The sequence below is a fragment of the Geotrypetes seraphini genome, chromosome 1, assembly GCF_902459505.1.
Source record: "Geotrypetes seraphini chromosome 1, aGeoSer1.1, whole genome shotgun sequence".
Classification (NCBI taxonomy): Eukaryota; Metazoa; Chordata; class Amphibia; order Gymnophiona; family Dermophiidae; genus Geotrypetes; species Geotrypetes seraphini.
Window position 1 is genome coordinate 25,029,162 of NC_047084.1, and position 27,660 is coordinate 25,056,821.

Below are 27,660 nucleotides of genomic sequence, written 5' to 3' on the forward strand. Positions count from 1 at the left end.
CTCTGTCTCCCAGGTTCTATCATCATCTCACTGGCTGCCCGTAGCCAAACATTGTGTCTTCAAGGGCCTGATGCTAGCATTCAAATCCTTGCATGACTTGGCACCAGGCTATATGACGACCAAGCTCCCTCTGTTACATACCAAAGAGCTTCCTCTGCTCTTAGGATGAAATATGCCTCAAAACGCCCCCGATCATACTCTTCAACTGCAAACCGCCAAACGATGTTCCTATTCCTACTTCATACCTAGCCACTGGAATCGACTGCCCACACAGATCAGATCCCTTGAAGGACTCTTTTTAACTTTAGAAAAGCAATAAAAACATACCTCTTCACCTAACTTTCCTATCCCTGGCCGATGGATTACAAAGAAACATATATTAGTATTAGATCCCGGTATGCGTTGCGCTAGGATAAAAAATTGTATTGCACTGTAACAATAGCAAATTTAACCTGTAAACTGTATAATAATATTGGTATTAGATCCATAGTTTGTGTCTAGTTAGGATAAAAATTTATATTGAAAACTTTGCACTGTAACTATGGCAAATTGTAACTTGTTAACTGTATATTATGTATGTTTAACCTGTAACCCGTTCTGAGATCTTTGGGGAAAACGGGATAGAAAACTAATTAAATAAATAAATAGACCCTGGATCCTATATATCCTGGGTCCTATATATCCTATTTATACCCTGGGACCTATATAGGTTGCCCAAAGTTGGTACTCAAATTTGGATGTGGATCCCAGATGTGTGTGTAAACTAATTAGTCAATTAGGCACTAATTATTGGAGTTATTTAGGCTAAATTGGCACTTAATTGGTAGTAATTTGGAGTTAATTGCACATCTGTGCATCTATAAAATGCGTGCAACTCAAAAGAGTCTGTAGCCATGAGAGGGGCATGGACGGGTCTGAGGCTTTCCCAGAAATTAGGCACCATGCTACAGAATACTCGGATTTACGTGCCCAACTGCCACCAGTTGGATGTGAAGATTTACACCAGGGTTCATCAGGAGTAAGTGCTTGCATCCCAAAGTTAAGCACTGGGATCTGTGCTAAGCGCTATTGTATAAAGGTTGCTTAAACTAAGCCACCTTTAGCATGGATCTTAACAGCACCTAAGTTTTGGTGCCATTTACTGAATCAGGCCCTAGGGGGACCAGTTCTATAAACTGGTAGCAAGATGTAGGCACCACAGTGGGGTGTGCTTAGTGGCAATTGTATAACAGCACCTAAGTGCACCTAAGCCATTGTAGAATACTAGTGCAAAGCTATGTTGGCATGCCAAAATTTAAACATGTTCACATAGGACAGATCAATGATTGGTATAAACTAGAATGCCCAAGTGTGCCATGCAATTCACAAAACTGATACCTGTAGTATTCTATAACTTGCACACATTGTTTGGCAACAATTCCCTAGCCCGTCCGTGTTCCACCCACATGTATGTCATCTTACAGTTAAGTGCTAAACGATTTTGGGGCATAGCTTATAGAACAGTGCCTGGCATTTATGCACATAAATGGCATTTATTGATGCCTGATGCAAGTTAAGCCCTAGCATTCTATAAACTATGGCCCAGATTCTATAAACAGCACCTAGCCAATCTAGGCATCTAACTTAATTTTTTTATAATTAGCTTAATTGGCACTGTTAATGAGTAACAATGAAAAAATAAAATAAAATTGGTTGGTAGTTTCCCAAACCCTAGCCAAAGTAGCCAAAGTCACCTACCAGAAAGTGGGTGTGGTTAGGGATGGATTGTGGGCAGATCTTCAACATGTTTTGCATCTAGGTGCCTAAATTGGACTCAGGCACCGGTATTTAGGCCAAAAAAACCCTGGCATAAATAGAAGGCGTCTAAAATTATGATGCCTACCAGTGCCTAAGTTCAATTTAGGTGCCACAAGGTGTGATTTTATAAAATAGCACTTAACTTTTAGGTTCTGTTTATAGATTCAGAGCCTATGTACACACTTGGTACCTAATAGCAAGTTATAGAATGAAAACAGTGGTGTAGCCCATGGTGGTGGCACTTTGCATCAGTGTGCCATGTGCCCCTCTGCAATGTTCCCTGCTGCATGTCCCCTGCACTCTTCTCTGCCATGCCTACTGCACTTGCCCTCCCCCCCTTGTACCTCTTTAAATTTTTGCCAGCAACAAGCAGCATCTCCTCACTGCTACTTGTGCCAGCCTCAGCTCTCCCTCTGATGCCAATTCCTGGTCCCGCGATAAAGATATGAGATCAGGACAACTGAGGCCAATGTGAGCAGCGGGGAGGAGATGCTGGGTGGCTGGAGAAGAGGTGGGTGGCTGGAGAGGAGAAGAAATGCCAGCGCCCCTGCCAACACAAGAACTGGGGCAGTCCATACCCCCCGCCCCCTTGCTCTGCCACTGAATGAAAGGATAGACTCATAAATTAGGCTTATGAATCTAGGCAAATAAATGGCAGTCCTAAATTTGTATACTATGAATGAACTCAGTGTATCATTGCAGATGGTGAAAGTCAAACAAATAAATGAGGGAGAAAGATCTCAAGTGCCCTGGTGTCAATGAACTCGACACTTTAGATGGGGCTCTGAATATTCTCATTGGTCAAAAATGCTCATTTCTGTGGCAAACCATTTTGTTTACATTTTTAATTTTATTCAAAATTGCTAAATAGCAAAAATTTTAATAATTGCAGCAAATAGAAAAAAAAGAAGGAAGAAAAACCATATTATTACTCCTGATAGTGGCCCAACCATTTCACTCAGGTGGCTTCATCAGGGGTGTGCTTAAAGATTCAATTTATTTGGAAATGCTGCATGCCAAATTAACCCAACCCCTTTCCGAAGCTACAGTAGAGGTTTCTGCCATAGCCCGGAGTACTAAATACTCTGACGCTCATAGGGCTGCTTTTACTAAGCTGTATTATGGCATTAACGTGCGAAATAGCATGCACTAAATTTCCACGCGCGCTAGACGCTAACGCCAGCATTGAGCTGGCGTTAGTTCTAGCTGTGTAGCACGGGTTTAGCACAAGCTAAAATGCTAACGCAGCTTAGTAAAAGGAGCCCATAGTGTTCCAATGAGCGCTGGAGCAGCATCGGAGCATTTAGCGCCTAGGCCCCAGTAAAAACCTCTGCCGCAGCTAGTGAAAGAGGGCCTATATGTCCAAGATAGCAATATTCCCCTAAATTAAGATAATTTTTCAGCTGAAAATAAGGCACAAATTTGGAAATGTAAAGGCTAATTTTCAAAGTACTTTGCCCATAACGTTCTCCATCTCAGCCAAAAGCTGTACATGTTGTATCCAATCCTACAATGTCAGCCCTGCAGAGCCTTTCCATCTCTATGCTTTTATCTGTCTTGTGTGAACTCATTTCTTCTAAAACTTCTAGCCAGCATCTGTTTCACTTCCCCTTTCATAGCTCAGTCACTCTCTTCACTCTCTTAGACTCTTCTCTTCCCTGGACCTGGGGGGGGGGGGGGTTCTCTCTCCTCATAGAGGTACAATTAAAAAGTTCATACAGATCAATTTCAACAGACACAAATATCCCTAGCTTCAAATACGCAAACACACAAACGCATTATCACATCCCCAACCTCTACCTATTCATTCTTCTCTTATTTTTGTTGGTATCTTTTATATATCACATATTTTTTTGTGGCAGTTCCTCTCTGTGAGGGGCCACTGAAAAGTTCTAAGCCCAACCAAGAAGAGAATGATGTGGAGTCATGTAACTCACAAGTTATTCCACATTTTTTTTTTTTTAATATACTTTTCATTTCATTTCATTTCATATCATTGAAACAAAGTGTCAAGAAAAGTGTGGAATAACTTATAAGTTTCATGGCTCCACATCATTCTCTTCTTAGTTGGCCTGAGAATTTTTCAGTGGACCCTGGTTGGCCCTGCATTCCTTTTGCACTCAATGCCAACCAATTCTTTACCAAGCCCAGAATTCCCAATGGGTACCATGCCTATTTCTATTCTGGTCCTGGGTGCTTCTCCTATATACAGTATATCATGCAAATCTTCTGAAACCAGAACTCCTCAGTACACAATGATATAATTAGGGCAGGTAGAGTGGGCAGCTTGTCCATGCACAATGCTCCACCTGCCTCCTTCCCTTGGCCTTCTCTTCCCTTATGTTCTGTTCCCCAAGTCGCTGGTACCAAGGATCAGTGAAATACTGATGGTCCCTGAAAATTAGCCTGAGGGGACATTGGAGGAGGAGATGGTAGGTAAAAAAATAAAGAACAGTCTTTGTGATGTGGTTGGGAGGGGGTACAAATATAAACACTTCCTATGTGCTGGAGATATGCAGTATGCCACCACCAAGGATACTGTGGAGGTAATGTTCACATCCCGTCGCTGGGGGAAGGAGGGAATAACGGTCATCTCTCAAAAGTGACACTTACCCAGGAAGCCAATGTGCATGCACAACTTAATTAATTGGCCTAATCAGTGTTGATAATTGCCAATTAATAGTTCATAATTGATGCTAATTGGCACCAATCAAACATTACACGCACAACTTGGAAAGTACAATTCTATAAAAAGTATGCCCCAGGAGCAGTGTGCGAATTTGAAAAGGAGGTGTGGCCAGGGGTGGATTTTGGGCATTCCTAAAAGGTATGCATTGCTATAGAATATGCCTGGTTAGACTTGGTTTTAGCTGGCGTCTAAGTTATGCAATGCACACAGCTGCTACACAAGATTCTATAACAGGTTTGCATGCCTTGTGGAATTGTGCTAAGCTTTGTTCTAGTCAGCATGTTTTTTTAGGCACCAAATATAGAATCAGGTCCTTGGTGGCCAGATTCATCACCTATGATTAAAGGGCTACTTTTTTTAAGCACTCTCACTACAATGGCCAGACTGGTTAAGTTGAGGAGTGGAGAGCATTACAGAATACTTGCGTGGGGGTGGGGGTGGGGGGGAAGGACTCTCCCTGGTAATTAAGAATCGAGGCTTATGGTGCAGGAATCCTTATGCTAGTTCCAGCTGAGCTGGAAGTCCACCTGTCAGATCAAAAAGAAAAATCTTACCCTTGTGCAGAAGCTATTCATCAACTGCTCCAGCAAATGGGGTCCTTGTCTGCAGGGAATCTGTGAATTCTTTGAGGTAGGCAGAAACAAAAGTTACCTTTCAGGGCTAACTGATTGTGGAAATAATCACAGCTTCTATAAAAGCGGGTGATAAGAACTAGAGAATGACACGAGGACTGTTTACCGCAGTAAACTGTGGTCATCGCAGTAAATCCGCAGGAATGGAGACATTTGCAACTGGTTTACTGCAGGCATGGGCTCAAGACCTTTCACCGCCCAGTGGGAATGGGGATAAGACCTTTTACCACCCCGTGAGAGTGGTGAAAAGTCTTGCTCCTATGGTAAAAAAAAAAAACAACTGCGCCCGTGTCAGACTCGGCATCTCCTCCCCAGCTCCTCTTGGACCTATTTTACCTTCAGGAGCCAGCCACGATGAAGACAGAAGGAACCCAAAACCAAAGCCTGAGACCAATGTGATTTGAAGAATAAAATTACCAGACAACAAAAGATAGAAAAAAAATTAATTTATTTTATATTTTGTGATTAGAATATTTCTGATTTGAAATATGTATCCTACTGGAGCTGGTATTAGACATAACTGGGGACCACAAAGCCCTGGCTGTGCTTCCTTAGCTTCCAGCTGGCTTAGGACTCTCTCTGACCAGGGGGTAGTTCCCCTAGTTGCACTTCCCTAACACTATTCCTGCCATGTGTGACTGAAATATTTTGTTAACTTGATTTTCCTATGTAGCATTCTGTAGTAATTTGGTTTGTTCAGTTTTCACAATAGTGGAGGGGATATTTGTGAAAGGGAGGGGAGATAGGGGTTTTGTTGATCTTTGCTCTGTATTATATGTGTTTATAAAATGGCAATGGTACAGAATATTGTCTCTTTTTATACTTTAGGAAATTGGGCTAGAAATCAGGGGTCTCAAAGTCCCTCCTTGAGGGCCGCAATCCAGTCAGGTTTTGAGGATTTCCCCAATGAATATGTGCATGCACTGCTTTCAATGCATATTCATTGGGGAAATCCTGAAAACCCGACTGGATTGCAGCCCTCAAGGAGGGACTTTGAGATCCCTGACCTAGGGTTACCATATGGCTCCAGAAAAAGGAGGATGGATTGAGCCATCCGGGTTTTACTTCCATTGCTTTCAATGGAAGTAAAACCCAGATATCTCAATCTGCTGTCTTTTTTTCTGGACCCTAATTTACCAGCTATCAATATTAGAATGTAATATTGAAGAGTAAAATATGAAAACGTTCAGAAACAACTTTCTCTTAATAGAAATCTTTTCAGCAGTATTTCCAGTGTGATTATAAGGCAGAGAGGGTGACAAAAGAGACTTGAGTAATGCAAGATTATCTTGGCTGCTCTTAATTACTCTTGCTTCTGCCTCTTGGCACATGCTGACTCTTTCTAGGTGATGTGTGTTAAGGTTGTAAAGTAAGACAGTGCGGGTGGTTTGCAAAGACTGAGCACTTAATTGAGCTATAAATCAGAAAGTGTAGTTTGGTAGTAAGTGCAGGTGTAAAAACAGAGGCGAGGTTTGCACTGTTCAGGGAATGTTGCAGGGCAGGTCAAAATCTCCCCAACCTGTCACCTTGATTGGTCAACTGACAGGAAGATAAACAAAATGGAGATGGAGGAGAGAAGGGAGCTTATAACGCCAGAGGTTAGCCTGTTCTCAACAAAGATTTTCAGGATTCAGCCCAGAAACTTTGGCTGGCACAAGCAGGTTAGCAAATTTAAAGGAGAGGTGCCTTGCAGCTGCCCCTCTTGAGAGATCTATAATCTTTATTCTTGTCCTGAATTTAAAACTAGTTTAGGAAAAGGTATGGGAAATAATTGTCAAAATACTGAAACTGAATCATCGATTCCCTCAACGGGGTCTTTTATTAAAATGTGATAGGTTTGGGGCTTCATGCACTACAACACTGAATTTTACCTTGCAGCAGGCCCAAAACTAATTTTGTATGAAGAGAATTCCCGCAATTTTTTTTTATTGCACATCATGCATTAACATTTGGATTAACAAATGGTACCTTCTCTGAGTTAACACGGGAGCAGTTATCACCTCCTATTTAGGAGGCAGTAAGTGCTCCCATGTTAACAGTGCATTACCCAGTGAGCATACAGTAAATACACTTTTACAAGGGGCCGTTGAAAAGTTCTCAGCCCAACCAAGAAGAGAATGATGTGGAGCCATGAAATTTAGATTGCACCTTAATCCCGCAGATTACAATATTTAAAACTGGACATCTCCAGGAATTACATGTTTAAAACCTAACAATAACATATATCAGCTAGGCGACTGACCCACATCTGAGGGGCTGCTGAAAAGTTCTCAGCCTAACCAAGAAGAGAACGATGTGGAGCCATGCTACCTACATAGGTTATTACACACTTTTCTTGACACCTTTTCATTTCGATGATATGAAATGAAACAAAGTGTCAAGAAAAGTGTGGAATAACTTGTACGTTTCTTGGCTCCACATCAATCTACTTCTACTATTAAGTATTTCTATAGCGCTACCAGACGTACGTAGCTCTGAACGGAGTCAAAGATGACAGTCCCTGCTCAAAAGAGCTTACAATCTAAACAGACAAGGCAAACAGGATGTCATGGATACAGTTAAGGGGAAAGGTTAATCTGCTGGCTGGGTTGGTGAGCAGTGGCGAGCAGGATTATGGATTGAAGGCTATATCAAAAAGGTGGGTTTCAGTCTGCTTTTACATACGATAAGGAAAGGGATTTGGCGGACAAACTCAGGTAATTTATTCCAGGCATGGAGGGCAGCCAGCTGAAAGGAACAAAGTCTGAAATTGGCAGTGGAGGAGAAGGGTACAGCTAAGAAAGGCTTCACTGAGGAACAAGGAGAGAAGAGAAGAGAGATATTGAGGGACAGTAGAATGAACACACTTGTAGATCAGCAAAAGGCGCTTGAGCTGTTTCTGAAAGTGGATAGGGAGCCAGTGAAGTGATTTAAGGAGAGGGGTGACTTGAGTGTAGTGAGGGTGGTAGAAGATGAGTTGAGAGTTTTGCACAGATTGCAGGGGGGAGAGGCGGCACTACGGGGGACCAGTTAGAAGTAGATTGCAGTAATCTAAGCGTGAGGTTACAAGAGTGTGGACAAGGGTTCGGGTAGTGTGCTCAGAGAGGAAGGGGTGAATTTTGATGATGTTGTAAAGATAGAAGCGACACGCCTTAGAAGTTTGTTGAATGCGCACAGAAAATGAGGTCAGAATCGAAGACGACTCCAAGGTTGCGAGCAAAGGAGACTGGAACGACGACAGTATTATTTACTGAGATGGAGAATGGAGAAGGAGGAGCAGAGGGTTTAGGAGGAAAGAGGAGCAGCTACGTCTTGGACTTGTTTAGTTTCAAATGATGGCAGGACATCCAGTCAGCACTGTCAGCCAAACAAGCAGAGACTTCGCTTCTTGGTTAGGCTGAGAACTTTTCAGCGGCCCCTCATATGCCCATTCTTTGCCCATGCCACATCCCCCTGAAAAATTTGAAAAAATTGTGTAACACGCTATTTAACACATGGAAAGAGGCAAACTACCACAAACTGCCTTAATGCAGTCACACAGGAGCCTGTTTTCACATGTTAACCCCATGTTCAGGGTGTAACCTAAGTTAATAATCCTGAAATCTTGTATACCCAGCTCCAATGGAAATTTTTAGATCGTCTGCTTTCTAGAGCAGTTTACATGATTAGATAAAACTGGACGAATAGAGCAGAGGTATTCTGGCTGTTCATTTTTTGGGGGGATACTATGGGGCTCGTTTTCAAAAAAGAAAAACAGCTAAAAAATAACATAAAAAGACAGATGGATGTTTCTCTTTCCAACCCTTCCAAACTGCTATTCTTGAAATCCATTTTCTAGACAGATTCCTATGCTGTTTGTCTGTGGTGCTTCTAAATCTCAAGGGTGTGTGTTAGAGGTGTGGCCTGGGCGGGACAAGGTCCGGCTTATAATTTGGCCATTTTTCTGCAATAATGGAACATTTTAGAATACTCCTAGGGCACAGTTTGGACATTTGGGGCTAGATCTGTTTTAATAACAAATAAGTACATAAATGGTGTCTAAATTGATCAGATGACCACTGTAGGGATGAAGGCATGACCCCCCTCACATGCTCCCAGTGGTCGCTGACCCCCTCACACTCTCCAAAAATGTGAATGAAACGGTACATGCCTGCCTGAATGACAGCTTCAGGTGTTATGGCCAGGTTTATTAGAGCAGCTATCAGGTTCCTGGGGTGGGTGGTGCAGTGGACTGTAGAGATAGAGTGGGATATGGGCCTGGTTATCCCTAACTAGTGCACTTGTGGAACGTGAGCCCTTGAAAACCTACTGTACACCACACAAATAGCCCTTATGTCTGCAGGTATCGCCTATATGTAGGGTGGGTTTTGGAGGGCTCAACATATAATATAAGGGGGTTATGGTGAGATGTGTATCTGGGACTGTTAATGTGAAGTTCACTGCCGTGCCCCCTAGGGTGCTCCACTGCTCTGCTGGGATGTCTCTGACTAGTCTAAGAATGCTGGACACTTCTAAATCCCAATGGCTTGTTTGATGCATTTTTCTTTTAGGTGTTTGTGTGTCTGTGGGTTTTTTTTTTATGGTTCAAAAAAGATAGATGTGCTGAGCACAAACACATTTATGAAATTTCTATTTTTGAAACAGAAAGACTTTTTGTCATTTTGAAAATGGGCATATTCGCTAATGGATTTTTGTGCATGTTCAGGTTTAGATGTCATATCGAAAATGCCCCTCTATGGGCCACTTTTGCAAAGTCGTGGTAGTGATTCTCCCGTGGCAAATGCACTGAAGCCCATAGAAACTGAAAGGGCTCTGGAGCAGTTACCACAGGTGAATCACTACTACAGCTTTGTAAAAGGAGCCCATTGTATACTGTAGGTCACATTAATAAGAATACTTTGCAGCCGAAAACACAATAGAACGAGTTCCTTTAAGAAAATGTGGAAATCAGTAGAATCTTATTAACATATGGATCTGGACTGGCTGAGTTGTTATCCCTTTACACCCCCTCCTCCACCTTTTCTCTTACCCACTTAATCACAGAAATCCCACCCAGACCCAGAAGGATCCTCTCCATCCCCACCTGTTACCACTAGGATCCTCTCTGTCCCCACCCATCCCCATAAAAACAGCAATTACTTCTGACAGGATCATCAATTCCACAGTTTCTTTTGCTGTTTTCCTTGTGGAATCTCTTTGGTGGAACCCTTTTTTTGTTTTCTGTTCAGGTAATTAACTTATAAACCCCCTCTTTTACTAAGGCTGACGTGTCCATTATATTATATGGACGAACCCTGCTTCCAAAGTCTTCTATTCCCGTGGGAGTCCCGTTGGCTAGAGGGGGGTCCCCGTGGGAGTCCCGTGGGCCAGAAGGGGGTCCCTGCGGGACTCCCGTGATCACTGTTCCCGTGCAGACCTCTAATCACAAGGCCTTTTGGTTTACCAGCTTATCAAAAACTCATATCCCCCCAGCACTATGTCACAATGAATAGACCACAGACACTTATTGTTGGTAATAACCAGGCTGCAGCTCAGTTTATTGGGTCAACAAATAAATAAGCAATCCACAATTGCCTCACTTCCCGAGCTACAAAACATAGCAATTTTGACAAAACACAATAAAAACATAACACATAAAAATCTGAGTTAGTCCTATAAGAGTAAAACACTGTTAGGGCCCCTTTTTTCAAAGCCGTGGTAATGATTCTCCTGAAGCTCAAAGGAATTGAATGGACTTTGGTGCATTTGCCATAGGAGAAGCACTATTGCAGCTTTGTAAAGGGGGCCCTTGTTTAATCTCACAGAACACTGTATTTTTAGGTTTCTACTGTTTGTATTTTACAGTATAACCTTGATAAAACAATAAAACACGGAGTACAAAAGCTATAAACTTGCAAAACAGTGTACTTTTTCTTTAGAGCTAAAACAAGGATGGATGAGGAATTGCATTATATATTAGTACATATTCCAATTTTTGCTTTCTGTGTGTGTAAGTCCTATTGATAAACTCTTTTGCCAAACATCTGGTGGAAGCTTTCCTAATATATTTTTATAATTTTAAAATTAGGAATAGGTTTCTTTTTACTACCTAACATACATTTCTTATCAAAACAGTACTCCCTTTGAAAAAAACAAAAAAAAAAACCCAGGAAGCCAATAAGCTATAACAAAATTAAAACAACTTTAATTGAATGGATAAACAGAAAAATGCAGGAAAAAAAAATTCTGTCAAGCATCCATTGAACCTTTTTGGCAGCTGTGTTTTCAGGATTCTTAAAAGCAATTTTATTTACCCTCTCCTTTACAAAGTCGTGCTAGTGTTTTTAGTGCCAACCACCGTGGTAACGGCTCCGGCGCTCATAGAATTCATATGAACGTCTGAGCTGTTACCACCACAGCCGGTGCTAAATATGCTAGCGCAGCTCTGTAAAGGAGGGGGTTAATTAATACAAGCATTTATATTCTGCTTAACCAAACAGATTTAAGTGGATTCCATGTAACCTAAAACAGTACCTTTTTGTAGCAGTTTATTACAATAACAAGGCAATCTCATCCTTTTATATCTTCAATAAATATGGCTGAGATAACCATATAACAGCATATACAATGATATAACCCTAGGGCCTTGGTTTTATTTCTAGATTCTTGGAGAGGAAGATAGTCGTTTGGGATTATAGATCAGTGCGTACCAACCTTTTTGTGGCCATAAACCTATGATCGCAAGCAAATAAAATTGCATGTCCCCCCAGATACAGCATAATAATGCACCTATGGAAAACCCACCCATGTCATAACCTCAAATGCAGGTTTTGTGATCCCATGTGGGGTTGCTACAGAATGATATAAAATAAACATTCAGGAGCTAGACCATACAAGATTTTGAAAACAATCAATAATAATTTAAACTCCATCTGCATCTTTATTGGGAGTCATTGTAACCCAAATCAGCTTTCAGTCATTCTGTAAAACCTGCAATCCATATATTGGCTGTCAGGATGACCTAATAGAAGTATATTACAGTAATCAAAATGGGCTAAACCAGTTGCTTGCACTGTCATCTGCAAATGTGGTTCCTAGCAAAAGTCTAATTTGCCAAATAAATGGCATGTTATGTATATTAAAAATTTTTTTTACTAACAATCCACTATGAAAATCCATAGTTCCCTGCTATTTTTTGTGTGTACTGAAAGTATTGTTATATGTTGTCCTCTGAATCATTGTGAATGTTTTATGCTGTAAACCGCTTAGTTATAGAAATAATAATAAAAAATAATAATTTATAATCCAGGGTCGCCCAAGTATCCTAGATTCCAAACACATTGGTACAGAATAGCCTACCGAAATAGGAAAAGGTGAAGGCCACATTTGGCAGTGCAGTTTAAGGGGGTGGAAGGGGTTTGGATTTTGTTTCTTGATCTTGAAGGAATTACTAGTTTTAAAATGTTAACAGCCAAAACATGGTCCTTTATAGGTCATGGAGTTTATCTGTATCTGCCTACATATCTAGAGAGAAAGAGATAAATAATCCGTAAATTATTTTAGATCTCTGTGAAATTGTTGCCATATTTTAAAATCCAAGATCAGGAGCCTATTAGTGCGAGGCCTGTAATTTGCATGATCCTGCGGTGGAGGAATTAATTCCTGCTAAACCATATTGAAAACGTTGTCACGCTCCTTCCTTCTGGCATGGAAGAAATCAGGAGAGTTCAGTTTATGGCCTCATTTCTACACTTGAGGTTTAAAGTCTCTGGAAATAAAAGGCACACGTTATAGATCAAGAAAGGAGTTTTACAAGTAAAAAAACAAACAGAAAATGAAATGTTTTACCTTGCAAAACCAAATGCACATAGAATTATGTTTTTTCTTATCTGCTATTCCTGGTAGCAAAGCGTTTTTCTACGAGAAAATAAGAGGTTCAGAACACACAGCGAAGGAACACACTCACAAAATGCAGATAGAAAGCAGTAAAGCCTGCCCTAGTGGTTTCATTAGGAGAACTTGGTCTCACAGAAAAAAAAATGAACAGGTTATCCTATTTTATTTTCAAACATTTTTTGCCAGCCTATCTAGAGGGACTCCTCAGCAGCTTACAATATAACATGAAGCATCTATTTTAAAATTGAAAACTCTTTGAGACTTCCATGTGTGAAGGCAAGTGAAATGCAGGTGCTGTTACTTAAAATCCTTCTGATCACTAGGACAGGGATAGAACTTGAGAAATATATTAACTGAACCATCTTCTGTGCAAAATGTTAGCCGCTGTTTTGCTTTTACAATATTTTTCAAAAATTTCTTATGTTTTCAATTTATTAGCACAAAAATGACTTGAAAGGCAATGTTCTTCAGTTTTGAACAGGAAAGATGAAAAATACAGTAAACAGAATAATGATAATGTTGATCATAAGAAAAAAATAATAGGACTAAAATGGAAAATAATTCAGCCAAGCAATTTACAGAATATAAAAAAGAAGCTAATTTTCTTTAGATGTACACACTTATTATATTTTCCTGTCTCTTTTGCTACGGAAATACCCTGAGATACTTTTGATTCTTAAGTTTTTATATCTACCTTTCTGCCTACCTATCTTTTTTTTCTAATTACAATCAAGATCATTATATTTATGAGGTAGTTTTACCTTTGTTACTGTAAAGCAAAATAACGTGCAAATTAAAAAATTTGTAAGGAAAAATATACAAAGGGCAATACATACAGTGTAATAATATGAATAAGGGATTTCACTGGTGGGTAAGACACAAACATTAGATTATAGTGAACCTTTTCACACTCATTTAGTCTTTAAACTATGAAATTGAAACATATCCAATTGAAAGTTTGATTCCTAAACAAACAAAAACATTAGAAAGCTATTTTACAGGGGATTGTCTTAGGCAGACGAAGGTTTGGTTGGGGTTTTTTTTAGGTGTTTTACCAGAGAACATTTACAATATCCAACCAAGTCTAGTAACTTCAGTGCCCAAAACAAGCTGGTTTAGGACAGCAGCACTGAATATAAAAACTAAAATTTGTGTTCGCCGTCTTTATTTTAAGAGCATTGGTTTACTGGGTGAAATAAGAAAGTGAAGCTTCACAGCTATTTCATTTCGCTAACCATGGGGGGAAAAAAAATCCTACAAATAATCCATGCAGCGAACAGAAAAATAAACCTTATTTTACAAGTTAAACATCAGTTTGTGTTTTCTGGCCTTGCTAATAATTCTGGGACTGTTATCCAAAAGTGGAGGTTGACTCAAACCAAGATGGGATTGGAGAGTGGGGGTGGTATTACTAAGGGCTCCTTTTGTCAAGCTGCGCTAGCGGAGTTAGCACGCATGACTTTTAATCACGTGCTAACCCCCACGCTGGCCAAAAAACTACCGCCTGCTCAAGGCAGGCATTAGTGGCTAGCGTGGCTAGTGGCTAGCGTGGCAGGCGGTTTAATGTGCGCTATTAAATGCCTTAAACCGCTAGTGCGGCTTGATAAAAGGAGTCTAAGTGAAGCTATCCTGTACACTTTTTTTTTTTTTTATTTATTTATTCATTTTAATACATCCTATATACAAATATGTTTAAAGGCAATCCTGTACACTTATTCTTCCAAAATGAGTGATTCAGCAACTTTTGTTTCCAGGTGGGTCTCCCGGAGATTTTACTTCTGTGAGCTCATCTATAAAATTCATGGGGCGTCTATTACAATAAATAGAAAGGAAAGCAGAACCCACAACTGCAGGTATCACAATATTACACCCGCTTCTACAGTATTTACACAAGAAAGTGTAGCAACTGATTGAAACATTGTCCCTATATTCTCCCCCCCCCCCACACACACACAACTCCCCTTTCCCATTAAGAGCAATTCTCTTGCACTGGCTGCTCCAAAGTAGTTCCAAAAATTTTAATATTGTCACTTTACATTTTAAAAGTCGGATCTTTTTATTTGGGAACTGTCAGTTACATCTGAATCGGACCAGAGATGTTAATTTAAAAAGGAGCTAAGAAAGGGTTTTTTTATTTTATTTATTTTTACTTTAAGACGCAACAAGCTCGAAAGTCCATCAAGGAAAGAGCTGAATGTCCCGATTCCCTACCGGTAAAAATAATGACAATTTTGTTTCAAATTAAGACTCATTCGTTCCATCCCATCTCCTTTCTGCCATTGCCAATTCCTGTAATGTTCTCGACTAATATTAAACAATATAACATTTGTGGATAGAAGCCAGCAATTCACCAACCCGAAAATACACCTAGAAGTGACTGCCACACAGCCCAGTGGACTGTGAATACAGCAACCAACAGGAAGCACTCCGGGAAATGATTTGCAGATTTCAGCTAAATTACAGAAACGTTGCATCAAATCGTGGGACGTGTATTCAAAAAAAGATTAAATAACGGCAAAGTTGACAGCTGTTGAATAGGAGACCACCAAGAACATAATCGCAGGATCTGGCACACTGTCGAGAGACCCCCCTGAGAAATATATAATAATCAGACATTTTCTAGAGTAGGTTTACTATGACCCCCAGAAGTGAAAAAAGTTTCATAAAAATAAAGAAAAAAAAAGATGGTGGTGGGAGTGTCAAGCTTGATTTCGTGAAGGTTTGTTCCTCAAACTGGGACACATCGAAGGCACTTATGATACCAGGAATCCACAATTTTTATTATTTAGGTTTATGCAGAAAGTGTACTGACTTCATACATCCCCAAAACACTTCCCCCTAACAAAACATTGTAATTCTTTACTGACTTCATACATAAGTGCGGTTGGAATTTTTTTTTTTTTTTTTTCTAACACTACAACGTGCACTTTTCATGCTTCCTCTGCACTATCTTAATCGCTTTAACATATGGTGAGATTTTTGTTATGTATTGGAGAGCTCTTCTGAAGTGTACTCCTGAAGCTTAAGAATGGCTCGCACAATTAGCGACTGCTGAAAACCAAAAAGGAGTAATTCTTCTTCATCTGGAGAAACATGTTCTCAATATAAATATATATCTCTCTCAGCGTGTACTGAGAAGGGCCAGTAAAACTGATCAGAGAATATGCAACCCTGTTTTGACAACAACTTAATTTAAGGCTAGATAAAGAAATGAAACATCCGTTAGCAAAAAAGAAAAATATTGTATTTAAGCTGTACCTGATGTAGAAAAGGTGGTTTTTAACGAGTCCAAGAAAACAGCCAGGAATAAAAAGTGGAACAACATTGTAGTTCGGGATGATTCGGAGGAACCAAAGTTCTGCAAAATAAAATGCTTACAAAAAATAAATAAAATTAATACCTCAAATAAATTCTTTACAGATGCTCAAGGATTTTCATTAACTAGGTCAGCACGGTAAGGATAACGTGACTTGAATTTAGCTATGTGAGCGCAAGGGTAATTTTCTAAATCAATACAGAAAAGTGGAGAAATCCATTAGTACGTTTATCACTCAGAGCTATGAAAACGTACTCTGCGTTCAGATGGATTTTTGATGAAACGGAGTAGCTACAGGCTCTGGAGTGATACTGGATAGAGCCTGTGCTGAGTAATGCTCAGCAAGGTCCTGTCCCCAGTTTCTCTTCTCTCCGTCAAATACAATTTAGACAGGGCTCAATGATTCCTTTACTGCCATAATTGACAGCAAGAAAATAACTTATTTGTTTCCCATGTATTCATTTATAACTCATCTATCTACATCATACTAAGCGGGTTTAAAAAATCACTACAGGCTATGGTAATTCCATAATGGCTATATTTTAGATCTTAAGATGACATACAAGAAAAAGCTACTGGTGAGAAAATGGAGAAGCAACACTTGTTTCTAAAATAAAAAGGATACATTTTCTTATACAGACCTGAACATTTCAATACTGAGGGTACTCATCCACTGGCACCCCCTTCAGAGAAAAAGAGAGAGAGAGAGAGAGAGAGAGATAAGGTGCAAGAGGACAGGAGAGGTACAAGAAAGAGAGAGACGGTAGATCAGGAGTGTCAAAGTCCCTCCTCAAGGGCCGTAATCCAGTCGGGTTTTCAGGATTTCCCTCATGAATATGCATGAGATCTATTTGCATGCACTGCTTTCGTGCTATAGTAACAGATCTCATGCATATTCATTGGGGGAAATCCTGAAAACCCGACTGGATTGCGGCCCTTGAGGAGGGACTTTGAAACCCCTGCTGTAGAGGGAAAGATGGGCTAACAGTGAGAGTAGTTTTCAGGTTTTAAATTCCTTAATGGGGGATGTGAAACCATCACCTCCTCGGGCCATTTACCCTATATTATAGAATTATACTTATCATAAGAAAACAGCCAGATAGTTATTTGGTATGAAAATAGGCTGCAACTTTGTTTATTGGTGAGATACATAATTCAATATACCAGAGCAAATTAAAGATTTAAATAAATAAACAAACCACCAATCAGACCACAGCCATCAGCAAAGCAAATCAAATAGGTAATATGCACTACCACAGGGGTCTCAAAGTCCCTCCTAGAGGGCCACAATCCAGTCGGGTTTTCAGGATTTCCCCAATGAATATGCTTGAGATCTATATGCATGCACTGCTTTCAATGCAGATTCATTGGGGAAATCCTGAAAACCCGACTGGATTGTGGCCCTCAAGGAGGGACTTTGAGATCCCTGCACTACTAGTAACAGCAAGTACTATAGTTCCAGGACCTCCTAGTTATAAGGCCCAAACATCCATGCTGGGTGAAAATTGAGGCCTATTCATAGGACCTCCTTTGAATGCACCCTTGCTCAGGTAACCCCCCCACCCCAACTGCAACAATTGAAACAAATTTAACTATATAATTTCTGAACTAGAAATGTGGGTGGGCGGGAAAATCTGGACATCTCCAGGAGCAGGGAGGAAATTTCCTGACCTCGGAGAGGTCCTGAATTAAACCCCCCACCTTGGCTCCACCTTGAACACTCAAAAAGGAAGGCTCCCATTGGAAGAACCCTCTTGCCACATTCAAACTATTTTTTTTTAACCCAATCCCAGTCAGGTTGGCCCACTCTGCCAGAATTCAAACACTGACACACTCTAAGCCCCCTGCCCCCCCTCTTCCCCCCTCCCATGGAGGAAGGCCTACTCCAGCCCGCCATATCCCAGGCTACATCGGATGTGTACTAGCTCATCCATCCATTAAGAACAGGCTCTGGACAAGCCTGTTGCCCTAATTAACGTATTAAAATAAAATATTGCAACAACTGAAAGCATATAGGTATTTAAATGACAATTTAAGAAAACTGTAAATAAATGATTACATATAGTTTCATAAATGAATGTGCAACTTAATGTAATGGGAAGACAAAGCAGTCAAGTGAATAGAAAAGGATAAAGAAAAAAAAAACCCAAAATCAGGTTTTATAGCCAGATGCATACACATTTTCCTTAGCAAACCAATAATAACAAGGGATACAGATTCACATTTATAAGAAGTCACAAAAAAATGTGGAGGGACCTCCAAACAACATTTACTTTCTTAAAAAAATGTAACGATTCGGCAAATAAAGCAAAACATTATAGAATAAAGGATGATAACAGGAGCCCACATTTCTGGAAAAAAAAAAACTGTTCAGAAAAAAAAAATCAGAAACCCTTAAACTTTCACAAATGTCATACATGAAGAAAAAAATTGTCTAGCTTATGAAATAGATCAGAACCATCTCCTTTACGAGAAAATAATAAATCTTTCTGAGCAAACCTCAAAATGTGAAGAAAACATTTACGCGATGACACTGTGTGTGGTATAAAACAAAACAATCCATCAGGATTTCATTCAATTTCCAATCTCCGACATTTGCCTAATCTACTCAGATCAGAACTCGGCATAATAGCAGAAAATGAGAATTTACCTTTTGTGTGGTCCTTCTACAGCAACTGATTGAAACATTGGTCCTATATTCGCCCACCCCTCAACTCCCCTTTCCATTAAGAGCAATTCTCTTGCAGTAATTTGTGCTTCTCTTTCTTGCCCTCTTTCTTTGGGGCCAGAAAAATGAGCCGGGTTAATGAGTTGTGGTAAATCCATACTTTGTAGCTGTGGAGGAGAGCCGATGATGCCGACCTGCAGTTTGTTTTTAACAGTCAACCTTTATTTGCGGAGTCTTGTTCGTTTAGCTCCAGATACAATCGTACAAACATCCCTCTGTTTGTCATGAAAGGACAGGGTACTGCAGAGCATTAGCATGCTAATGGGGGCTCCCCATGTAAGAGCCGCTCTCCCAAACCAAAAGCCTGGGGGCTTTGTTCCAGCACCTGCTCCACTGAAGAGAGGCACCCTGGCACCTCCGACAGAGCAGCAGCAACACACAGAGCACACACTACAACGCACAGTAAAAAAACAAAAAACAAAAAACAGCCCAGCACTTCAACTGCTGAGGATCTAGTCCAGGGCTGCCCAAGTCTGGCCCTCGAGATCTACTAGCAGGCCAGGTTTTCAGGATATCCACAATGAATATGCATGAGAGACATTTGCATACCAAGAAGGCAGTGCAGGCAAATCTCTCTCATGCATATTCATTGTGGATATCCTGAAAACCTGGCCTGCCAGTAGATCTCGAGGACCGGACTTGGGCAGCCCTGATCTGGTCTAAAAAGTGAGAAACAACATGGCGGAGAACGACACATCCCATCATCGATCTGCAAAAAGAAGCCAATAAAAATAACAGAGAGCATGTACAGTAGGTAAAGTGTCCAGGAAGCAAACACGGCAGATGACTATGGGCTCTGTATAATATATAATGGGGGGAAAATGAAGATTCTTTTCTAGGACCAAAAAGGCTATTGATAGGAAAATAATTTGGAAAGAAAGAATATATTCATTCTATTGGCTAGAATTTTCGCAAGTATCTTATAATCAGAATTGAGTAATGATATCGGCCTATAATTACCAACCCGTGTAGGATCTCTGTCTGGTTTAGGGAATATTATTATATTGTGAACTGTACTTGTTATTAAATGTTTTTTCTTCTTCTGTTAATATCCAATAAAACGATTTGAACTGAAATAATATATTCCTGCATATTACTGACTGAAGGACATTTTTTAAACTAAGGACCATGGCTAGCCCAGGAAGGGGTGGTGGTAATTATTCTGTGCAGCAATGCCACATACTGTGCAGCAACTCCACGTTTCTGCCCTGGACCCCAGCATATCTATAATTTGCAGTCAAGTTTGTGCAATATATTAAATATAAGAGAGAAAAAAATTAATCTGTCAATAAACTTAGTAAACTGGTATACAGCAGACGTAAAAGCGTTGATTTAGCTACTATCTTGCCAATACTTTAATTTTAAGTTATAATCTTATTGTTTGCAGGTCCATAGCTTGCTAACAGGTGTTCCACTTCATTAAGTATTCCGCTTCGCTAAATATGTATCATCAGATACATATGTTGTTCAAAACTTAAATGAAGTTCATACAGCACATAAATGGCGGGCAGCTGGTAATTATATATCCATCATATAGTCTTTTTAGCATTACGTTCTTAAAATAATGGAAGTTTGAGTATAAACAGCGTTTTTGATTTACAGAACAATCCAACTGGAAATAATGTTCAATTTACTTGCAGGCTAAGTCTCCCTGTTGCGATTTTTCTCCTCTTCCAGTGCCCGGCTTCTTTTCCCCGGGCACAAATATAATAGAGTCCCTACCAAAGGTGGTCTGAAAGATTACATATGACTTTTAAAAGTTGGGCTTGATGGGGGAATGTCTCTTTAGCCTAGACTTTTCCCCCTTCAAGTTCAACTCGGCATTATTGACCTACCCAAATGCATCTCATTGCCTTTAATATTAGGCTTTCTTAGACATAAGGAAGGTCGTAACTGCTAAGGATGCTTCTAGTATACAGGAATAGGGGGTGAGGTAGCTCAAATAGAAAAGCACTGTAAGAATAGGACCATTATAAAAATTAAGGGTATAACACCATTACATCATAAACAAACTCATATGTTTCTATATAATCACAAGTTCACTTCAGGTTCCAAGCGCTTTTTAAGAAACATTTTTTCTTTCTCAGACTTGCAAAAATAGCATATACGAGGGGCCACTGAAAAAAGTTATCAGCCCAACCAAGAAGACAATAATGATGTGGAGCCATGAAACTTACGAGTTATTCAATACTTTTGGCAGCCCCTCGTACATCACAAGGAGAGAGAGAGAGTACATATTGCATGCTGTTTTTGCAAGTCTGGCATAAACAAATTGTTTGCAAAGTGTGTATTGGGAACTTGGACCTAGAATGATGTACATGACATAAACATGCCACCTTTGCACACACACGCATTTTATATATATATATATATATATATACATATATATATATATATATATAAACACACACACACTAAAGAATGAACTAAGAATTTTTTTTAAATTGTCTTCATCATTAAAACAGACAAGAATTTAAAATTATCTATCCCCTTACAGCTCTGAAAGAAAAAGGGAAAAAAAATCCAGAAAAGAGTTAATAAGCATCATTTTAAGGGTAATGGCGACTTCTAGGTAGAGATAATTCAAGGCGTTTGCTTGCATGGTTTTAATGTAACATAAAAATAATGCAAAAATAAACTAGCGCAACATGTAAAACAAATAAACTCAAATAAATAATATAAATTGTATTATAGCAAGACATGCATATGCGCTCCTGTGTTTAGTTCACTTGTTTTCTGATTTATACCTCAAGGCCCGGTTAATCCAAGGGTTTCTTCCATTCGGTCTGTATGGGAAAACTGTAAAAATATGGTCTCTTTCAAGATTAGGTTACTATAATGATATGAAAGTCTTCTGGATCTTCTGTTTGGTTATATCTCTGCTTCCAAATTAGTTTTAGTTCTGCAAACTATCACCACTGGTATGGTAGTGCACCATCCTGCTTCATACCCATAATCTGTTTAATAGGAAATACATTGATGCTATTTTTGCATTTCTTCTAAGGGGAAACAAGGCAAGCCAATAAATGGTTTTCATTGAAAATTAAAATTTTTATTTAAAAAAAAGTGTAAAAATATTTACATTAGAATGATACATGGCTGCTTGCCAGTAATTTTGCAATATTCTTTATAAAGAAGTAGGCTTAAAGTACAAACCGATCAGTCTATTATAATACAAAACACAGGTTAAAATAAGTCAGGATATTCTTGCGTCGTGGATGTAAACATCTGCATCACATTGAATCTAAAACATGAAACTGGAAAGTTTTGCTTTGATTTCTTCCACTTTTACTTGGAACGATCAAACCTGAGAAATTATGGCATCCCCTCCCCCCCTCTTTTAAGAGCAAGATGTAGAGGAGAGATCCCTTCCTACAAGAAATCGATTTGGGTCAAAAGTCTGGCTGGAGAATCGGGTTCATCCTCCACGGGAGCAGAAATCCTAAAGGGGCCGGGGGGAAGGTCTGTGTCTGCAAAGGCCAAGGGATCCTACCTTTGGTGGCTAACAGTTTGAAATCCGGGCCGTAAAGTTGTCCAGTCCAGTGGCCGGGCGCAGGACCCCTCCCAGGGCCGCCGCCGGAGAGCGGTGGTGGGAGGAGGCGAGCAGCCCCGCGGCGGGGGCGCAGCTGCCAGGGGCCCCCATGATGCTTTCGATGGAGAAGGGCGAGCGGGCCAGGGCCGAGCAGGGCTTGGCGGGATGGGGGTAGAAAGTGCAGGTCGGGGGCAGCTCGGCCGCGGCGGGCAGCAGGGCCGGGGGCTGCCGGGCGGGAGCCGGGAACGAGAAGAGGGCCGGGGCCGGGTGGTAGGGCGGCAGCTGGATGCCGTAGCCGCAGCCGTAGGCGCCGTAGCCGTAGGCGCCGGGCAGGAAGTGGCCGGGGTCGCGGAGCAGCAGCTCGGGGCCCTGCTGCCGCTTGAAGCGCTTCCTGCGGCGCAGGAAGCTGCCGTTGTCGAACATGTCGGCCGACTCCGGGTCCAGGGTCCAGTAGTTGCCCTTGCCCGGGTTGCCCGGCTCCCGCGGGATCTTGACGAAGCAGTCGTTGAGCGACAGGTTGTGGCGGATGGAGTTCTGCCAGGCGGGGAACTTCTCCCGGTAGTAGGGGAAGCGGCTGCTGATGAACTCGCAGATCTCGCTCAGCGTCAGCCTCTTCTTGGGGCTCTGCAGGATGGCCATGGTGATGAGGGCGATGTAGGAGTAGGGCGGCTTCACCAGGGCGCTCTTGCCGGCCGCCTTGCAGGGGTCCTTGGGCGGGGGCGAGCCGGGCGCGGAGGTGCCGCGCCGCAGCTCAGCCTCCTCGTCCTCCTCCTCCCCGCACGAGCGTCTCCGGGGCTCATCGTCCTCCCCCTCTCCCACCACGTCTATGTCCGTGTCTTCGGCGACCAGGGAGGCGTCGGACATCGCGGAGCTCAGAGTCATGGCTTGCCGAGCCGATCATAGGGCGGCAGGGGCTGAATCCTCGACGCCAAAACGGGTCCTGCTCTCCTCCTCCTCCTCCTCTCCGCCTCCCCCGGGCACTAAATCCTCGCAAGGATCCAGGCTGCCGCAGCCAAACGAGAGCCACAAATCAAAGAGGAATAGATAAAAGTGCAGCCAAAAGGCTTCAGGCGGCCCCCGATGGATCACAAATCCCTCTCGTCTGATCAGGGCTCCTGCGTTCTGGGATCCAGAAAAGAACGGAGGCTTTGGGGGGGGGGTGTGCGCGAGTCTTGGGAAGGATCTTTGAAATGAGAGGCGGGGTTTCAGTCCAAAAGGAGGCGGACCTTCCCGTCTCCTTAAAGCAGAGCGAAGCCGTCACGTGCCTGTAAACGTCAGCGCCGGGAGAAACTGTTCTTTCAACTCCGCCTCTCTCCCCCCCCCCCCCCCCCCCCCCGCCACACACACAGAATCCGACAAACCGCTGTGATCTCGTAGGAGTCGGAGTTCTGCTTCTTCCATCAAGCTTTTTCTATCTTAGGCAGGTCCAGGCTTAGATAAGCTAGCAAAGTGATTTCACGCCTCCATGTGCCCTAGGTAAAACCGTTCTGTCTTGTGCACTAAAAGAAATAAATACACATATATTTTTAATACTGCATTTTTACTGTACGATCGCTTCTAATTTGTTGTAAACCGCTTAGAGCCATTCTTTTAAATTGTACTTTTCTTTTAAATCATTTTCTCCACTGTAGGATCAGTTCCTATTCATTGTACATTGCTTAGAATTGTATTTTCCTTTTAAATTGTACTCTTCACTGTATGACTAGTTATTATTTGTTGTAAACTGCCTAGAACCATTTTTTGGTATAGAACCATTTTTTGGTATATAAAAAATAAAAATATTATTATTATTAATATTATAATGTAACATTTCTTCTTGTTTCAATAAAATAAGTGGCAGGACTCAGACATTAGCAGAAGAGTGCAAGGGTATTGAGTGACCGAGTAGGTGAACGTTTCACCTTCTATCCCCTTTAAATCCCCGGTATCCCCGCCAAAATTGAGATTTTAAAAATGAAAATGAAACTCAACAATTATGATCACCCCAATATCACCCTTCCTACAGTGGTCCTGTAGAAATGCATAAGAGTGAAAAAGATTGTTTTGAGCTAGGGTATGGCAGGTGCTTCTTCTCTCTCCCCAGAAGTTGCCTCCTTAAGCAATCATCTGGACTTTAGTAGTAAATCTTGATTATTTAGAAGGAGATACACTCACCCATTTCTGTACCCTCAGTTATAAAGAAAGAACTTTAAAGACGGGTGAAATAACTGTTAGAATTTCCCAATTTAATTTTGAATTTAATAAATGGAGTGAAAACAAAAATCAGAAGAAAATTATGTATTTAAAAACTTTTTGATTATTAGCTTTACTAAATAACACGTTATAAATACATTTCCTGTGTTTTAATGGAAAATGATTGGAAAGAACTGCTTTAAAAATTATGAATACATTTTTTAAATTCCTAATTAAATTGATAAACAATGAAGGGACCTGATATGGCGTTTAATCTGGTGACAACCCACCCAGTGCTTAAATGTTGTCCTCCATTCTTTGTCCCTGGCAGTACAGTCCATAAACTGGACTCTCAATTTTTGCATCTAGGAGGGAAACAAAACCGTAGGGGGCCACTGAAAAGTTCTCAGCCCAATCAAGGACAGAATGATATCGAGCCATGAAACTTACAAGTTATTCCACACTTTTCTTGACACTTTTCATTTCATTTCATATCATTGAAACGAAAAGTGTCAAGAAAAGTGTGGAATAACTTGTAATTTCAGGGCTCCACATCATTCTCTTCTTGGTTGGGCTGAGAACTTTTCAGAGGCCCCTCATATTGTGATGTCATAATGCCTCATTCCACCAGTGCCTAAGAGCCAACCTCATCAGTGATGTCACAATGGCTTGGTTTCCTATACTTGTGTGCCCATTTACTAGATGCATTTGCCTCGTTTTAATGAAAAGTGTCAAGAAAAGTGTAGAATAACTTGTAAGTTTCACAGCTCCACATCGTTCTCTTCTTGGTTGGGCTGAGAACTTTTCAGCCCGCCCCCCTGTATGGCTCAAAGACTGAATAGAAGTGATCCACACTTAGGGCTCCTTTTACGAAGCTGCGTTAGTGGCTTTATCACATGCACCTTTTTAGCACGTGCTAACCCCTTTTTAGTGCGTGCTAGCCAAAAAACTGCCGCCTGCTCAAGAGGCGGCTGGCACGGCTGGCAAATTAGCACGCACTATTAAGTGCGTTAACCACTAACGCGGCTTTGTAAAAGGAGCCTAGTTCCAAGGCCACATATTTCCACCTATATTTCTTGTGAAAGTGAAAATGAAGAGCAATCTGTGTGACTGAGAAAAGGAATGACATACAATAAAAGTTGGAAACTCACTTATCTTGACCTAAACATTAAAACAGACTTCAGGATCCACAAAATACTCCTGCAAATTATTTATGTATTATAATTGGTTCGACCCCCTTATAACTGGACTACTTTCGAAGATTCAAATTTGTGAACCTCATCTACTAAAAACATGCAAGAAGTTTCATTTTTTAAAATATTTGTTATTTATTTTGCAAAATTAGTAAATAGATTGAAGAGAACCCCAGTTATTTTCAAATTCTTAAAACTGAATTTGAAAAAGATTTTCAGCTAGAAGTCTTCTGAATTTTAGAGTACAAACAGGCTTACCCCTACCCCCATTTTTTTCTACAATAAAGCAGAAACCTTAATCATTTATTTCTGATAACTGTAGGTTTAGGTTTATTCAGACTTGATATATCACCAATCACAAACAGATCTCAGTGGATTACAAACAAAAAAAGAATACTGAAAAAAACGAACAGCATTGAACTTGATAGATCTATACATTCATACCAAGAACATACTCTTTACTTTTTATATATTTTTTAGGTTCAATAATTAAAAACTGAAGTGATGCCAAGTATCTCTTGCAATTGAATCCCAATACTCTGATTTATTTCCAAATTTATTTTTATTTTTAATTCTTTATTCATTTTCAGACTTACAATAAGTGTGACAATATGTCCAAACAAATTAACAATAAATATATCACTTAATCATCATCAATGGTACAAATAATATGCTCTTATCACCCACTCTTCCCAATCATATAATCAAATATCTTGTACAATATGTAATAGTAAAATTACCCCCTCCCCCCTCACTATTGAACTTGTAAATGTCCAAATTTATTCTCAATGTCGTTCATTATTTGGTTGTCTAATAGGAATTATATAGAACAAGGTATTTGCTAAATAATGACTGTGTATGAGGCTCATTCTATAAATGCTCATTTCTAGAATTCCTGCGCAATTTTTACCACAGATGAAGACCAACACAAAATAGGGCTGTCACCAAAAAATCGTTAAATTGAGGAACTATTTATATGTAACACATTTAGGGCTCCTTTTACAAAGCCGCGTTAGCGGTTTAACGCGCGTAATAGCGTGCGCTAAACTGCTGGCCGTGCTAGCAGCTGCCGCCTCCTCTTGAGCAGGCGGTAGTTTTTCGGCTAACTTGATGAAAAGTCTCGTGCGATAAAGCCACTAACGCAGCTTCGTAAAAGGAGCCCTTAGACTAGAAACTACTATAACTAATAGGATTATTTCAATAATATTTATGAATTATGAAACGTTTTACTATCTATAAGTTACTGACAAAAGCATTGCTATTTTGTCTCCATAAAATTCTCCACTGCATTTTCTAATATTTATTCCAGATTTATACGTTTAACAAACGAGAATGCAGTCTTTAGCCCAAGTTGGAAGAATTTACAATAAATAGAGTTAAACAATGTAGTTTGGCAAAAGCACTTAAGTTGAAATCCCATTAGGGTATTTTATCTATATTACTTTTACTAAAGTGTGGACCGCTGCAGCCGAGTCTTCAGCCCTAGAATCGCAACAAAAAAGTCTCACCTCAGCATGACGAAGCAATTCAGATTTCACGTTGCAGATCCAAGACGCATTCTCTTGGGCGATTACAAATTATTTTCTTTAGACATTCTTGCGAGTCACCCTCTGTCCTGATAGGTAGAGTGCTGGTCTTTGTTGAAGGTCGGTGAATCGTTTCTAACCAGATAGTTAAGGTATAGTTTACGACCTCCCTCGTGTTTACAGAACAGGACTTTGGCTCGTTCTTCAACCCTTTCTCGGTT

General features: G+C 40.6%; 1 protein-coding gene across 3 annotated transcripts; it reads right to left on the bottom strand.

Moving 5' to 3' along the window:
* Window positions 1-11,259: 11,259 nt before the first annotated feature.
* FOXD1 (forkhead box D1) lies at window positions 11,260-23,769 on the bottom strand. 3 transcript variants are annotated; one of them, XM_033929258.1, is made up of 4 exons: window positions 22,510-23,769; window positions 16,231-16,345; window positions 12,925-12,993; window positions 11,260-12,844 (listed from the first exon to the last, which is right to left on the bottom strand). In XM_033929258.1, exon 1 carries the CDS (start codon window positions 23,428-23,430, stop codon window positions 22,519-22,521), a length of 912 nt encoding a protein of 303 aa, XP_033785149.1. In that variant the 5' UTR covers window positions 23,431-23,769; the 3' UTR covers window positions 11,260-12,844; window positions 12,925-12,993; window positions 16,231-16,345; window positions 22,510-22,518. The 3 variants fall into 3 exon arrangements, with proteins under 3 accessions (XP_033785149.1, XP_033785143.1, XP_033785138.1); XM_033929252.1 differs by having other exon boundaries at window positions 16,231-16,330; window positions 21,764-23,768; XM_033929247.1 differs by having other exon boundaries at window positions 21,764-23,768.
* Between the last annotated feature and the right edge of the window lie 3,891 nt (window positions 23,770-27,660).